The sequence below is a fragment of the Rattus norvegicus genome, chromosome 6, assembly GCF_021556685.1.
Source record: "Rattus norvegicus strain SHRSP/BbbUtx chromosome 6, alternate assembly SHRSP_T2T, whole genome shotgun sequence".
In the NCBI taxonomy this organism is placed as follows: Eukaryota; Metazoa; Chordata; class Mammalia; order Rodentia; family Muridae; genus Rattus; species Rattus norvegicus.
In genome coordinates, this window is record NC_141539.1 from 47,384,094 (window position 1) to 47,401,773 (window position 17,680).

The 17,680-nt window shown below is 41.9% G+C and overlaps 1 protein-coding gene across 11 annotated transcripts in view; it reads left to right on the top strand.

The window, feature by feature from the left end:
- Positions 1-3,128: 3,128 nt before the first annotated feature.
- Taf1b (TATA-box binding protein associated factor, RNA polymerase I subunit B) overlaps positions 3,129-17,680 on the top strand; it is a 76,408-nt gene continuing 61,856 nt past the window's right edge. For 3 of the 11 annotated variants that reach the window (XR_015622158.1, XM_087554775.1, XM_087554776.1), the window contains exons 1-3: positions 3,129-3,156; positions 3,695-3,904; positions 4,747-4,845. Coding sequence is in view for 10 of the 11 variants with exons in the window: in XM_087554775.1 (XP_087410901.1) it covers positions 3,821-3,904; positions 4,747-4,845 (183 nt within the window). In the remaining variant the exon portion in view is untranslated. 11 annotated transcript variants of the gene reach the window in all.

Below are 17,680 nucleotides of genomic sequence, written 5' to 3' on the forward strand. Positions count from 1 at the left end.
CATCTTCTGTTTTCTCTCTCTTTTTAAAGACCACATGTCATGTAGCCCAGGCTGGCCTTGAACTTGCTTTGTAGTTGTACACGACTTTGAACTTCTGGTTCTCCTGCCTCAGGAGATTTCAGGTATGTATGTATGTGTGGCACCATATCCGGTTTTATGCAGAACTTTGTGCTGGCTTGGGAAACGATCCATCAACGGATCTGCATCTACCATCTGTTGAGCTACCCCCTTTTTACTCTGCATTTTGCTCAGTTGCCCAGGCTGGCGTTGGACTTATGATCCTCCTGCCCCAACCTCCCGAGGGGCTGGGATTAGAAAGCTACAGCACTGCCGTACTCTGCTGTCTTGTCTCTTGCCCGTTTTTAACTGTTCATTATTGGCTCATATCCAATCCTGGTTCCATAAGTCTGTTCCTGAGCAGAGTATCGTGAACACTTTTTGTCTTTTCTTTGTCTTGCTGATATTTCAATTACTGATTTATTTCCAGCCTCAGAGCCTGAGCTCATAGCCTGACATCATAGCCCTAAGACAATTTCTAAAGTAGCTATCGGATTATTCAGATTTTTCTATTTCTCTTTGTATATTCTTGTTCTTTTTTTTTTTTTCGGAGCTGGGGACCGAACCCAGGGCCTTGTGTTTGCTAGGCAAGCACTCTACCACTGAGCTAAATCCCCAACCCCCCTCTTTGTATATACTTAAATAATATGTTTTCTTAAAAAAAAAGTCACTTTCTTTGAAAAATCCCAATGCAGCCTGGCAGTGGTGGCACAAGTCTATAATCATTTGAGAGGCAGAGGCAGGCAGATCTCTGAGTTCAGTCTGGTCTACAGATCAAGTTCCAGAACAGCCAGGACTACACAGAGAAAAGGAAAGGAAAGGAAAGAAAATCCAAATGTACAGGATTAGGGTTTCCATAAAACAGCCTCTCTCTCTCTCTCTCTCTCTCTCTCTCTCTCTCTCTCTCTCTCTTTCTCTCTTTCTCTCTGCCTATGACATTTCTGGTGATATAGATTATACTGGTCCATACTTTACTCTATATTATTCTATTTTGGTGTTGGTAATTCAACCCAGGGACTTGCAAATGTGCTTCTCTTCTTGATCAGTCTTTCCAGAGTTATTAGAATTGTCACTCTTAGAAAGAGCTGATACTGGTCTGTGGCAGCTTCCTGTCGAATGCTTGCTCTCCCTTTCCCTTGCTTTCTTTCTCAGTCTAACCTTTGTCTTCTTAAAAAAAAAAATGTGTGTGTGTCTGTATTAAAGATCCTTCTCGGTGAGACCTTTCCAGACCGCTGAGTTTCCAACTGAAACCACCTCTCTCACTGAATTTAACATGTCTTCCGTATTTCATTTTTATTTTATGTGTATGGATGTTTGGCCTGCAGGTATGTGTATATCATGTCTGTGCCTGGTATCCATGGAAGTCAATAGATGGCACCTGATCTCCAGGAACTAGAGTTACAGTTTTGAGCTGCCATGTGGGTGCTGGGAATCAAATTGAAACCTTGCAAGAGATGCCAGGGCTCTCTTAGCTGCTGAGCCATCTCTTCAACCCCATGAATTTCTTATTATTTTTTTTAAGGCTTTATTTATTTTATGTATGTGAGTACATCATCTCTGTCCTCAGACACATCAAAAGAAAGCATCAGATCCCATTACAGATGGCTGTGAGCCACCATGTGGTTGCTGGGAATTGAACTCAGGACCTCTGGAAGAGCAGTCAGTGCTCCTAACTGCTGAGTCATCTCTCCAGCCCCAATTTTCTTATTTTTGTTTCTTCCTACCACAGTATTGATATCAAAGTCAATCAGCCCCACTCTATCTAATACCTTCCATAAACTTCCAACTCCTAGCACATGGCGGCCCCGACGTGAGGGGAGGCACAATAGGTTTAGCTTCCTAAATAATGGGCCTTTATCTTTTTTAGTGCCTTCATTAATTTGCAAAAGGAAAAGTCCTCCTCTCCTAAGGGCTTGGAGATCCTTTCCCTCTAACATCTATAATATCAAGAGTTTCCTTTGTTCTCCAGGGTGCTGCAGCATCTTTGACCCACACCAGCCACCCCTGCTGGGGGCCTTATCAACTGGAATCTATATCAGCACTTCTCTGTGTCCCTGGAAGAATTTTTAGTATTTAAAAAACAAAACAAAACAAAACAAAACAAAACAAAACAAAACAAAACAAAAACCAGACTCTGGTGGCACAGGCCTTTAATCCCAACCATCAGGAGGCAGAGGCACATGTCTCTGACTTCAAGGACAGCCTGATCTACAAAGCGAGTTCCAAGACAGACAGGACTACTCAGACAAACCCTGTCTTGAAACAAACAAAAACAAATAAAATCTTCACAAAGGTGGAGTCTTATTCTGTTCACAGATCAATCTCTAAAAAAACCAAAAAAAAACCAAAAAAAAAAAAAAACAAAAAAAAAAAAAACAAAAACAAAAAAAAACCCCAAACAAACCCAATTTTGGTTTACAGAATCAAGCAAGGGATTAGTGTGTTCAACGAGGGAACAAGAGATAAATTTATCAAGAATTTATTATATGAGACATACTTATATTCACAGGCCGATATATACTTTTTACACAGGAGGAGGTGGAGGTACAAAAAAGTCAAGTCATAATTAGAAACTTGGTCTAAGAGCTGGGGATGTCGCTCAGTGATGTGGAGTACTTTGCTAGCATGTAGGAGAGTCTGGTTTCTAGGATCAGGGAAGAAAAAAAAAATCCAAATAGAAATCCAGCTCTAGCTCAACAATCTGAGTTCTCTACTTCAAAACATTGAGAATACATTTTGTAAAATCCAGAAGCAGGAAGTGCTAGCACACGTCTTTAATCTCAGCACTCAGAAAGCATAGGCAGGTGGATCTCAGTGAGTTCGAGGCCAGTTTGATCTCCTGAGCAGAATTCCAGGACAGCCACAGCTACAGAAACAAAATTCCAGAAAACCCGTGTAGGTCTGAGCTCTGTCTCTGGGGCCTGGTCTCGGTCCTGTATTGCCTGCTTGCAGCCTGGGTCTTGAGCCCGACAAAGACAGCACAGAAGACTTCTGGAACGCAAAGGCAGAGACAGTGTTTCTTGCCGGAGCGCTCTCCCCGGCTCTCCCGGAAGCGGTGCCTGGGTAGCGGTGTCAGCAGCGATGGACGTGGAGCAGATGGTAAGTACCTAGAGGTATGGGTCGAGCTCCAACTCGGGTTCCCTAACTGAAACAACCAAGGACAACTAGGAGGAGGAGGAGGGGAAGGAGCAGAGCCCGGAGGACGCGTCGGCTGGGGGCGGTGACCCGCATAGTGGGCGGAGCGAGGGGCGGCGGCCACGGGGCCCGGAACCTGGCTCCTAGTCCGCCCTGGGAGATGCGGTGGGTGGAGTGTTTGTTCACATGGACCGTGGGCCAGACAGAGGATGAAGCTGTGAGCTTGTGGGATAGCCACCCCCATGGCTCGTCTTCTTTAGAGGAGACCATCCAGTAAAGCTCCCTTTGATGCTGGGGCGCGTAAAGGAGAGCAGGACCTGGAACTTGGGATGCCTCCAAGTAATTCCTGTCAGTCTGTCTAGAGTACAAATTTCAGACATTCTAGTGTGCTTGCTATTTAGGGTTTCTATTGCTGCAATGAAACACTATGACCAAGAAGCAAGTTGGGGAGAAAAGGGTTTATTTGGCTAACATTTCTACATCATTTGTCAATCATCTAAAGAACAGGGCAGGAACTTGGAATCAGGAGCTGATGCAGAGGCTGTGGAAGGGTGCTGTTTACTGACTTACTCCTCATGACTTGGTCAACCTGCCAGGGTCTGTAAATCCTAGAACTACCAGCCCAGAGATGACACCACCCACATTGGGTCGGACCCTCCCTCACCAATCACTGATTAAGAAAGTGCCTTACAGGCCTACCTGCCACCTGATGGTATGGAGGTATTTTCTTAATTGAGCTTCCCTCCTCTCAGATGTCTTTAGCTTGTGTCAACTATCCAGCACATGTGCCCATACCTCATCATAAAAGTGGTCAGGATGCTCCTGAACTTTGCCTGCACTTTTAACATGATAGACATATTCAGTAATTGACCCATATGCCAAACACCAAAGAATTAGGAACCAATTAGGGACTCATGGTAGACAGTCAATACTATTTGTATTTATTACAAATGTAATAATGTGTCTAGATAATAAGTTGATAAAACTAAAATTATAACCCACCATGATCCGTCCATATAGACCAGGACCCTATGCTCCTTTTGCTTACAGTAGAACCCCCAAGTACCCAGTTAAACATCTAGTACACATGTAGTTGATATACCCTTTATATTGCTGGATGAATAAATCAAAATTTGGAACATCTACCTTATGATACATTCTCAGTGCCCCAAAGGGAAAGCCAACAGTGTTCTTAATCTTTGTGTGTTTGTTTTGCCTACACTGGGCTGTCTTTTCCTCCCTCAGCTCTTCGGGAAGTTTACCTATATCTTTGTTTCCAATTTAGCCCCGCCCACCTTTCCTTCTTTGTTCTCACACTGCATATTTCAGCAGTTTTAGTAACAGCATAGTTATAGCATTTCTTACTACTAAAGAAACTAAACTCTCCTTATTTATAATACTGTCTGATATATTTTTAGTTTTTCATGATTTTTTTTAATTTGGGGGGGGGGGATGATGAAATTGCCAGGAACACTGGAAGTAGAACTTAGAACCATGGGTTGGTTTAAGGTGCAGTGTGTTGGCCTGACAGTAACAGATTTCTGCCTTCCACAGAAAGCATTCACAGACCGCTGTTCTCAGTGCGCCGCTGTCTCCTGGGGCCTTACTGATGAAGGCAAATACTATTGTACCTCCTGCCACAATGTCACAGATGTAAGTAACATGGCATTCACGAACTTGATTATGTTTTTAAAATTGCAGTTTCAACCTGGTACATGGCCTGACTCCTAAAAACTGAATCCACATCACTCACTCAGTGGCTGAATTCCAAGAATAGAAACAGCCTTGGATAAGAACTTTGCAAATTAGACTGGAGATGAACTTTTCAAGTCAGCATCGAGTCACATTTTTTCATTTCATTTATACTGTGTATGTACGAGGTTTTGTTGTTGGTTTTTTGTTTGTTTGGTTTTGGTGTTTTTGAGACAGGTTTTCTCTATGTAACAGCCTCGGGTGTCTTGGAACTTGCTTTAGACCTGGCTGGCCTAGAACTCACAGAGATCTGCTTAACTCTGCCTCCTGAATGCTGGGATTCACACCCAGTTTGAAGTATTTAGCATTATACTTGAAGGATATTTTTATTAGTTTTTAACATGTTGTACCAGCTTAGAGATTTGGAGGACAGAATGTTAGAATGGTGGGGGACTGTTGGGTGTATTGGAAACATTCTTCCTTACCAAATATCTTTGTGTAGTTCCTTACACCCTACCAAGTACTTTCTCATCCATTATGTAATTCCTGCCTCACAACAACCTGTGAGATACAATGTATCTCACAGATAGACAGAGCAAGCAGGGCTCATGAGTCATTAGTGGTTTTTGTTGTTCTCGTTTTAAGACAGAGTCTGACTGTGTAGGCTCCCACTCAGAGAGCCAAGAGAGCTAGGATCAAAGCCATACACCACCACACCTGACACTAGATGAGTTCGTGGCTAATGCCAGAGGAGTGCAAAGATTTTGGATAGGACTTTGTATTAGTCAGGGTTCTCTAGAGTCACAGAACTCATGGGTAGTTTCTATATAGTAAGGGAATTGGTTGATGACTTACTGTCTGTAGTCCAACTCCCCAACAATGATCAGCAGCAGCTATGAATGGAAGTCCAAGAATCTAGCAGTGGCTTAGTCCCACAAGGCAGGGTGGTGGAGAAGAGAGAGAATCTTCCTTCTTCCAATGTCCGTAGGTCTCCAGCAGGACATGTGTCTCAGATTAAAGGTGTGTACTACCGTGCTTGGATCTGGGACTTGGTTTGTCCCAGATGACCTTGAACTCAGAGATCTCCTTGCCTTAAGTCTGCTGGGATTTATAGCCACTATGCCTCATGATTTCCATGCCAAGATCCAGGTCAGAAACTTATATCTCCCAGCCTCAAGGTCTGGATCACAGGTGAGCCCTCCAATTCTGGATTGTAGATCATTCCAGATATAGTCAAGTTGACAACCAGGAATAGCCATTACAATCCACCCCTTGTCAACTTGACACAAATAACATCTCATGTCCACCTGAAATAACAAAGTCATGAATACACCTAACATGATATAACTATTCCCTGAACAATTGCAAATGCATTTGTAATTTACAATGGGGCAATGTCCCTTGGGAACATTCCTTTAGTATCTCAACTTAAATACCAATTGATGTTAAGGAAATTGGAAGAAAGACAAATATATTCTTTTTATTTTAAAGATTTATTTATTTCATATACATGAGTAAACCGTAGCTTTTTTCAGACACACCAGAGGAGGGCATCAGATCCCCATTACAGATGGTTGTGAGCCACTATGTGGTTGCTGGGAATTGAACTCAGGACCTCTGGAAGAGCAGTCAGTGCTTTTAACTGCTGAGCCATCACTCCAGCCTGACAAATATGTTCTTAAGGAAATAAAACAGAAGTATTCATATTACTTTATAATTCTGATCATGTAGCCTTAGCTGGCATTTATAACAACCTTCCTCTATACCCATTCTGTATTTCTTCTATGCTCTGCAAGCCCCTCAGCAGATCTTGGCTCTTTTCCTGGAGGAGTGACCCATACCTTCATTCCTGATGGGTCTGTGCCCTTTGCCATCCTGCTTGGATTAGGCTGTTGTAGTTTCCCATTGACTTTAATCACAGGACATGGTAGTACCAAGAGATGTCCTAAGGGATCTCCTGCACTCTAGACATAACCCTTCTTACCTCCATTGTGGAGAGGCAATCCAATTTCCCCATGGTAATCTGAATCTATCACCCCTCCTAATGCTGTTATTCCTTTCTTAGCCTGTTGGTTTAAGGGCATTAAAAGCCCAAAATGACCAGGGGGATGTCTGAGCTTCCAGTTCAATGTGGTGGTCACCCCCTCTCTGGAACCAAAACCTCTAGGCCAACAGAACCGAGAGTTGTGGGGACAGGAAGCAAAAATTTTCCTAGAGGGTCACTAGGCATGATCGTGAGTGGAGTTATTCCCTTTTCCACCCCTTGATTCTTGGACCCATGGGTTCTGGCTATGGGAGAAACTGTACCATATATTGAATGCTGATTCAAAGCATATACTCCCTTCTGAAGAACTTTGCCCCAGCCCTCCATGCTGCTGCCACCTAATTGGCATTGTAACTGTATCATTAAAAGGCCATTCCATCTTCCTATCAGACCAGCTGCTTCAGGATGGTGGGGAACATGGTAAGACCAGTGGATTCCATGATCATGGGCCCACGTCATACTTCTCTGGCTGTGAAATGAGTTCCTTGGTCAGAAGCAGTACTGTATGGAATACCATGATGGTGGATAAAGCATTCTGTAAGTCCATGGGTGGTGGTTTTGGCAGAAGCATTATGTGCAGGAAAGGTAAATCCATAACCAGAATAATTATCTACTCCAGTAAGAACAAAACATTGTTCTTTCCACGGAGAAAATGGTCTAATGTAGTCAACTGCCACCAGGTTGCTGGCTGGTCACCTCAAGGAATGGTGCCATATGTCTTTGCTGTTGGCAGATATGGCATTCAGCAGCAGCTGTAGCCAGGTCAGCCTTGGTGAGTGGAAGTCCATGTTGTTGAGCCCAAGTATAACCCCCATCTCAGCCACCCTGGCCACTTTGTTCATGTGCCCATTGAGCAATGACAGGGATGGCTGGAGAAAGAGGCTGACAGTCCACAGAATGGGTCCTCTTATCCACTTGATTATTGAACTCCTCCTCAGCTGGTCACCTTTTGGTGAGCATTTCAATGGGACACAAATATCTTCACATCCTTTGCCCATTTGGAGAGATCTATCCACGTACTTCTTCCCCAGATGTCTTTCTCACCAATTTTCCAGTCATGATCTTTCCAAGTCCCTGACCATCCAGCCAATCCATTGGCTGCAGCCCATGAGCCAGTGAACAGTCATACATCTGGCCATTTCTTCTTCCAAACAAACTGTAATAACATGTGTACTGCCCGATATTTTGCGCACTGTGAAGATTTTCCTTCACTTGTATCTTTTAGGGTTGTCCCGGAAAGGGGTTATAATGCTGCAGCTGTCCACTTCTGGGTGGTGCCCACATAACGTGCACAGTCATCAGTAAACCAGGTCCTAGTCTTCTCTTCTTCAGTCAGCCGATCACAGGGAACACCGCAACAGGCTATACGCGCATGCTTGGCAGCAGATGGCCTTGTCACAGGAGTAGAGACCATGGGTATTTGAGCAACTTCTTTATATAACTTCCTTGTGCTTTCAGGACCTGCTCAGGCCAATCATGTATATACCACTTCCATTTGATAATAGACCGCCGCTGTGCGCGTCCTACTTTATGAGTTGGAGGGTCTGATAACACCCAGCTCATAATCACAGTTCAGGTCACGTGGTAACCTGCTGTTCTATTGTCAAACATTCAGTTTCCACTAAGGCCCAATAGCAGGCCAAGAACTGTTTTTCAAAGGGAGAATAGTTGTCTGTGGATGATGGGAGAGCTTTGCTCCAAAATCCCAAAGGCCTCTTCTGTGATTCACCTACAGGGGCCTCCAGAGGCTCCAAACAGCATCTCTATCTGCCACCACCATCTCAAGTACCACAGGGTCGGCTGGATCACATGGTCCACGGGCAGAGCAGCCTGCACAGCAACCTGGACCTGCTGAAGAGCCTCCTCCTGTTCCAAGCCCCACACAAAGCAAGCAGCTTTCCGAGTCACTTGGTAAATGGTCCTGAGTAACACACCCAAGTGAGGACTGTGCTGTCTCCAGAATCCAAATGGACCCACTAAAGGTTGTGCTTCTTTTTTGGTGGTGGGAGGGGACAGGTGCAATAACTTTCACCTTAAAAGGAATATCTCTGTGTGCCCCACACCACTTTGACTCCTAAGAATTTCACTGATGTAGATGGTCCTTCAATTTTGGCTGAATTTATTTCCCATTCTCTGATACACATTTGTGTTACCAATGAGTTCAAAGTGGTTGCTACTTCTAAGTCTTCTAACCCCATCACACCTATTTCTTTTTTTTTTTATTGGATTATTTTTATTTACATTTCAAATGTTATTCCCTTTCCCAGTTTCTCGGACATATGCCCCCTATTCCCTCCTCCTCCCCTTCTTCTATTCTTCATAAGGGTGTTCTCCTCACTATCCACCCTGCCTTCATGCCCCCCCCCCAACATTCCCCTACATTGGTGGTCCAACCTTGGTAGGACCAAGGGCTTCTCCTTCCACTGGTGCCCAACAAGGCCATCCTCTGCTACATATGCAGCTGGAGCCATGGGTCAGTTCATGTGTGGTCTTTTGGTAGTGGTTTAGTCCCTGGAAGCTCTGGTTGGTTGGCATTGTTCTAATGTGTTTGCAGACCTCTTCAGCTCTTTCAATCCTTTCTCTAATTCCTCCAACAGGGATGCTGTTCTCAGATCAATGGTTTGCTGCTAGCATTCACCTCTGTATTTGACATGTTCTGACTGTGTCTCTCAGGAGACATTTATATCTGGTTCTTGTCAGTATGCACTTCTTAGCTTCATCAATCTTATCTAGATTTGGTTACATGTGGAGCAGGCTCTGAATAGCCGGCCATTCCTTCAGTCTCCGCTCCAAACTTCGCCTCCATATCCCCTCCTATGGATATTTTTGTTCCCCCTTTTAAGAAGCACTGAAGCATCTGCACTTGGTCATCCTTCTTCTTGAGCTTCATGTGGTCTGTGGATTGTATCTTGGGTAATTCGAGCTTTTGGTCTAATATCCACTTATCAGTGAGTGCATACCATGTGTGTTTTTCTGTGATTGGGTTACCTCACTCAGGATGATATTTTCCAGTTCCATCCATTTGCCTATGAATTTCATGATGTCGTTATATTTAATAGCTGAGTAATACTCCATTGTGTAAATGTACCACATTTTTTGAATCCATTCCTCTGTTGTAGGGCATCTGGGTTCTTTCCAGCTTCTGGCTATTATAAATAAGGCTGCCATGAACATAGTGGAGCATGTGTCTTTTTTTTTTTTTTTTTTTTTTTTTTTTGGTTCTTTTTTTCGGAGCTGGGGACCGAACCCAGGGCCTTGCACTTCCTAGGTAAGCGCTCTACCACTGAGCTAAATCCCCAGCCCCGCATGTGTCTTTTTTATATGTTGGGGCATCTTTTGGGTATATGCCCAAGAGAGGTATAGCTGAGTCCTCAGGTAGTGCAATGTCCAATTTCCTGAGGAACCTCCACACTGATTTCCAGAGTGGTTGTACCAGTTTGCAATCCCACCAACAATGGAGGAATGTTCCTCTTTCTCCACATCCTCACCAGCATCTGTTGTCACCTGAGTTTTCGATCTTTGCCATTCTGACTATGTGAGGTAGAATCTCAGGGTTGTTTTGATTTGCATTTCCCTGATAACTAAGGATGTTGAGCATTTCTTTAGGTACTTCTCAGCCATTCGATATTCCTCAGCTGAGACTTCTTTGTTTAGCTCTGTACACCATTTTTTAATAGTGTTATTTGGCTCTCTGGAGTCTAACTTCTTGAGTTCTTTGTTTATTTTGGATATTAGCCCTCTATCTGTTGTAGGATTGGTAAAGATCTTTTCCCAATCTGTTGGTTGCTGTTTTGTCCTAATGACAGTGTCCTTTGCCTTACAGAAGCTTTGCAGTTTTATGAGGTCCCATTTGTCCATTCTTGATCTTAGAGCATAAGCCATTGGTGTTTTGTTCAGGAAATTTTCCCCAGTGTCCATGTGATCGAGACTCTTCCCCACTTTTTCTTCTATTAGTTAGAGTGTATCTGGTTTGATGTGGAGGTCCTTGATCCACTTGGACTTAAGCTTTGTACAGGGTGATAAGAATGGATCAATTTGCATTCTTCTACATGCACCATTTTGTTGAAAATGCTATCTTTTCCATTGGATGGTTTTAGCTCCTTTGTCAAAGATCAAGGGACCATAGGTGTATGGGTTCATTTCTGTGTCTTCAATTCTATTCCACTGATCTCCCTGCCTGTCTCTGTACTAATACCATACAGTTTTTTTTTTTTAAATAACTATTGCTCTGTAATACAGCTTGAGGTCAGGGATGGTGATTACCCCAGAAGTTCTTTTATTGTTGAAGATAGTTTTCGCTATCCTGGGTTTTTTGTTATTCCAAATGAATTTGCAAATTGATCTTTCTTTTTTTTTTTTTTTAATTGTGTCATGTTTTAGACCCGCACCCACATACACACCTTCTGAGCACCTCTCTCTTTTTTTTTTAAAAGATTTATTTATTATATGTAAGTACACTGTAGCTGTCTTCAGACACACCAGAAGAGGACATCAGACCTCATTACAGATGATTGTGAGCCACCATGTGGTTGCTGGGATTTGAACTCAGGACCTCTGGAAGAGCAGTCTGTGCTCTTAACCACTGAGCCATCTCTCCAGCCCCCAAATTGATCTTTCTAACTCTATGAAGAATTGAGTTGGAATTTTGATGGGGGATTGCATTGAATCTGTAGATTGCTTTTGGCAAAATGGCCATTTTTACTATATTAATCCTGCCAATCCATGAGCATGGGAGACCTGAGATCTTCTTCAATTTCTTTCTTCAGAGACTTGAAGTTCTTGTCATACAGATTGTTCACTTGCTTGATTAGAGTCACAACGCATTTTATATTATTTATGACTATTGTGAAAGGTGTTATTTCCCTAATTTCTTTCTCAGCCTGTTTATCCTTTGAGTAGAGGAAGGCCACTGATTTGTTTGAGTTAATTTTATATCTAGTCACTTTGCTGAAGTTGTTTATCAGGTTTAGTAGTTCTCTGGTGGAACTTTTGGGGCCACTTAAGTATATTATCATATCATCTGCAAATAGTGATCTGACTTCTTCCTTTCCAATTTGTATCCCTTTGACCTCCTTTCGTTGTCTGATTGCTCTGGCTAGAACTTCAAGAACTATGTTGAATAAGTAGGGAGAGAGTGGGCAGCCTTGTGTAGTCCCTGATTTTAGTGGGATTGCTTCAAGTTTCTCTCCATTTAGTTTAATGTTAGCTACTGGTTTGCTGTATATGGCTTTTACTATGTTTAGGTATGGACCTTGAAATCCTGATCTTTCCAGTACTTTTATCATGAAGGAGTGTTGAATTTGGTCAAATGCTTTCTCAGCATCTAATGAGATGATCATGTGGGTTTTTTTCTTTGAGTTTGTTTATATAGTAGATTATGTTGATGGATTTCCGTATATTGTACCATCCCTGCATCCCTGGGATGAAGCCTACTTGATCATGATGGATGATTGTGTTCTTAGATTTGGTTTGCAAGTATTTTATTGATTATTTTTGCATCAATATTCATAAGGGAAATTGGTCTAAAGTTCTCTTTGTAGATTTGGTTTGCAAGTATTTTATTGATTATTTTTGCATCAGTATTCATAAGGGAAATTGATTTGAAGTTCTCTTTGTTTGTTGGGTCTTCATGTGGTTTAGGTATAAGAGTAATTGTGACTTCATAGAAGGAATTCGGTAGTGCTCCATCTGTTTCAATTTTATGGAATAGTTTGGATAATATTGGTATGAGGTCTTCTATGAAGGTCTGATAGAATTCTGCACTGAACCCATCTAGTCCTGGGCTCTTTTTGATTGGGAGACTTTTAATAACTGCTTCTATTTCTTTAGGAGTTATGGTGTTGTTTAGATGGTTTATCTGTTCCTGATTTAACTTTGGTACCTGGTATTTGTCTAGAAAATTGACCATTTCCTCCAGATTTTCTAGTTTTGTTGAATATAGGCTTTTGTATTAGGAGCTGATTTTTTTTTTTTTTTTGGATTTCCTCAGATTCTGTTGTTATCTCTCCCTTTTCATTTCTGATTTTGTTAATTTGTGTACACTCTCTGTGCCCTCTGGTTAATTTGGCTAAGGGTTTATCTATCTTGTTGATTTTCTCCAAGAATCAGCTCCTGGTTTTGTTGATTTTTTTAAATAGTCTTTTTGTTTCTACTTGGTTGATTCCAGCCCTGAGTTTGGTTATTTCCTGCCTTCTAGTCCTCTTGCGTGTATTTGCTTCTTTTTGTTCTAGATTTTTTTAGGTGTGCTGTCAAGCTGCTAATGTATGTTCTCTCCAGTTTCTTTTTGGAGGCACTCAGAGCTGTGAATTTTCCTCTTAGCACAGCTTTCATTGTGTCCCATAAGTTTGGGTATGTTGTGCCTTCATTATCATTACATTCTAAAAAGTCTTAAATTTCTTTATTTCTTCCTTGACCACGTTATCATTGAGTAGAATGTTGTTCAACTTCCATGTATATGTGGACTTTCTGTCGTTTTTGTTGTTATTGAAGACCAGCCTTAGTCCATGGTGGTCTGATAGCATGCATGGGATTATTTCTATCTTCCTGTATCTGTTGAGGCCTGTTTTGTGACCAATTATATGGTCAATTTTGGAGAAGGTACCATGAGGTGCTGAGAAGAAAGTATATCCTTTTGTTTTAGGATAGAATGTACTATAAATATCTGTTAAGTCCATTTGGTTCATAACTTCTGTTAGTTTCTCTATGTCTATGTTTAATTTCTGTTTCCATGATCTGTCCATTGATGAGAATGGGGTGTTGAAATCTCCTACTATTATTGTGTGAGGTACAATGTATGATTTGAGCTTTAGTAAGGTTTCTTTTATGAATGTAGTTGCCCTTGCATGTGGAGCACAGATATTTAGGATTAAGAGTTCATCTTGGGGGTTGGGGATTTAGCTCAGTGGTAGAGCGCTTGTCTAGCAAGCGCAAGTCCCTGGGTTCGGTCCCCAGCCCAGGGGGAAAAAAAAAAAAAAAAAAGAAAGAGTTCATCTTGGTGGATTTTTCCTTTGATGAATATGAAGTGTTCTTCCTTATCTTTTTTGATGACTTTTGGCTAAAAGTCGATTTTATTTGATATTAGAATGGCTACTCCAGCTTGTTTCTTCAGACCATTTGCTTGGTAAGTTGTTTTCCAGCCTTTTAGTGTCTGTCTTTGTCTCTGAGGTGTGTTTCCTCTATGTGGCAAAATGCTGGGTCCCCTTTATGTATCAAGTCTGTTAGTCCTTGTCTGTTTACTGGGGAATTGAGTTCATTGATGTTAAGAGATATTAAGGAATAGTTATTGTTGCTTTCTGTTATTTTTGTTGTTTGAGGTGAAATTATGTTTGATTTTGTTGTAAGGAGATTACTTTCTTGCTTTTTCTAGGGTGTAGTTTCCCTCCTTGTGTTGGAATTTTCCATCTATTATCCTTTGTAGGGCTGGATTTGTAGAAAGACATTGTGTAAATTTGGTTTTGTCATGGACATCTTGGTTTCTCCATCTATGTTAATTGAGAGTTTTGCAGGATACAGTAACCTGGGATGGCATTTGTGTTCTCTTAGGGTCTGTATGACATCTGTCTAGGATCTTCTGGCTTTCATAGTCTCTGTTGAGAAGTCTGGTGTAATTCTAACAGGTTTGCCTTTATATATTACTTGACCTTTTTCCCTTACTGCTTTTAATATTCTTTCTTTGTTTTGTGCATTTGGTGTTTTGACTATTATGTGACAGGAGGAATTTCTTTTCTGGTCCAATCTATTTGGAGTTCTGTAGGTTTCTTGTATACTTATGGGCATCTCTTTCTTTAGGTTAGGGAGGTTTTCTTCTATGATTTTGTTGAAGATATTTACTGGCCACCACACCTGTTTCTTAAACTAGAGATTGTCACGCTGTACTGTGTAATCATGGTAAACAAGGTTATCTCCACACTGAAAGTTCCAGGTCCTGTTCTAGTCAGCACATCTTACCTTTAGGCCAGTACCCAAAGTGCGGACAGCCTGATGCTGGACTAGCTAAACATGCCTCGACTGTTCTTCCTCACAGGGAAGGATTTTCTAGAAGTGCAGAGCCAAGAAGGAGTAAGCACTGCCCTCAGCATTTAATCAGAAAGTCTAGTTGGGGCAGAAGAGAGACTGTGTCCCAACATAGAGTATGATAGGGGCTGACTTGCCTTCCTACCTCAGACAAAGATGCGAAACAACAGAAGACCCTTTAAGATACATAACTAATTTAGCAGATGACTCAGTTCCACAAAGCACTTTGCTTTTATAAAAAGTGTGTGTATGTATGGGTATGTGCATGTACATGTGAGTGTAGGTGCCTATGGAGTCCAGCAGGGGGAGCTGGGTTTGGGATGTTTGTGAGTTGATGATTGGTGGGGAACCCAAGGGTCTTCTGCAAGACCCATGCATGCTCTCAGCCCTGAATCATCTCCCCATCCCCATACAGGTGTGTTCCTTTGAGGTGGCTTCTTCAGTCTATAGCTCAAATGCTTGTTTGCTTCCCTGTTAGTCAGACAGGATATTACCCCAGTATATACTTAACCAAAAGCACTGGGGAATGGTGGAGTGATAATCTCCTTGATCATGGCAATGGAGACACGTCCCATCAAGATATGCAAATACTCAGGTACACAAATCCGTCAGATTGGACACTTGAAATGTATGCAGTTTATCCTGTGCTTTGATGCTCATCGAGGTTCCGGTGGTTTAGTCAGTGTTAATTTTATAGTGCAGTTCAGATGTAAACATAGTGAAGGAGCCTCCATTTGCAGGTGGAGTCAGGGCACTAATTTCATAGGAATTGAACAGCCGTAACTAATGGCTTCTTTTATTTCTGTCTTTGATGTTTCTTGGTTGGGACTGATTAAGTCAACTACCATCATTTTTAGTTTGAAAGAATATAATATTACTACCAAGCTTCATATTTAAGAGTCTCAACCCAAGGGAGTGAGAATGTACAGTTCTTAAAAGTGGATGACATTTTTTTTCTTTTCTTCCTGTTCAGTGGCATGATCTAGAACATTCTGTGTGCTGGACAAGTGTCCTATTAACTATATCCCTGGTCTCAATGTGTTTTTGTAAAAGGCTGTGTGAGTCTGAGAAGCTGCCCTCCACACCATAGGCAAGCCTGAGTGAAGTTACTCTGGGCTTTACACTAGCCCAGGCATATTCAACACATAGAAGAGTGTACAGCTGTGCTTCCTGGAGCTGTGTAGTATGGTGCTGTTGAAATCAGTGGGCGAAGAATGACTAGTGAGTCAGTAGCCTGGAACGCCTGTTCCAGAGGCTGCGATAGAGCTCTCCTGCCCTGACAGTCTGCTTCTCTCCTCTCCCCTCAGTTCACTGTGTGTGATTCTTCAAGTTCTTGGCACTGTGTACAATCCCAGGAAAGCCTTCTGAGTGGAAAGCTTTTTTCCTGGTGTGTTTTAGTCAGGAAAAAGAACTTAGGGTCCTTAATCTGGCCAGTTTAGATGGCACATATTTTTATAAGTCCTTAAGCATTTAATATCAAGTATGGGCTTAAATTATGTGAGTTTAATAATTTTTGTAAGAATAGTGCATGTTGAAAACTATGTAAGTGGAAGCCCAAGTGCCCAGCACTCTGAGCAGCTCCTGTCCCGACTTTTGTTTTTCTGTGTAGGGAAAGGGAAAGGAAACTTTAAGTCTCACTGAGTATTTTTCTTCATGGTTTCTACTACGTTGTTCAAAGTATCACAGATTTCTGTTAAGTATTGAATATGCCACAGTCTAATTATGGGGATGTTTAGCCTTCCCTAGTTCTTGTTCTGTGTCTTACATAGTTTGAGAGTGTGAAGCCCCTTCTCACTTCTTACATGTTTTACTGTCTTTTCTGGATAATGGTGTTGTGCTGTTTTGGCATGACTTCTCACCATATCCTCTTTAGTATACCATAGTGTTTTGAAAACAGTATCTGCACCCAGAAATGTATTGTTAGAGGCATGCCTCTTACTGTGTTTGAGATGGGTTTCATGTAGCCCAGGCTGGCTCTGGGGGCTTGAACATGTTCGGGCATGTTAGGTTGGTGGGGTACTCCTCAGCTTATGCCTTTTACTCTTATGAGACTCACTCTGCTGCAGGTGGTAGAGCCTGGAACGAGAGCTCAAAGGACAGGGCATTCCCAGGCTATCTGGAACCCTCCTCCCTCATTCTCAGTTTTTAAATTTAGAAAAGTTTATTAATATTATTTACTATTTAAAATTTTTTACTTTTATCCAGAAATGAGACTCAGTATTTTGTTTTTAGTTGCAAGAAAGTCAGTCTGAGATAATTGCCCTTGATAGCCATTGGTACCAATCAGTTTGTTATGAACGGTACTATTACCATTTTAAAGTGCTTTTATGGAAATAAAAAGTGCTTTTATTTTATTTATTTTATTTTTTTCAGATAAGGTCTTACTTTGTAATGTTGTCTGGCCTGGAACTCACTTATGTAGACCAGGTTTGCCCTGCCTCTGATCCCTAGTGCTGGGATTAAAGGCATGCTCCCCACACCCATGGTAGTAATTTTGTAAATGAAATCCTTTCTGAATTAATGTTCACACAACCATGCTGAAAGAGGATGAGTCTCCCTGTGTGGCAGGCATTAGCCATGGCAGGGAGTCAGGAAATTGGTTGTTTTTGTTGTCCCTTGTTTATTTTCAGGGAGGGTCTATGTAGCACAGGTTGGCCTTAAACTCTTGATCTTCCTGCCTTCACCGCCTAAGTGCTTGGATTATGAGCTTGTGCCACTATCCCTAACCACACATTGTTT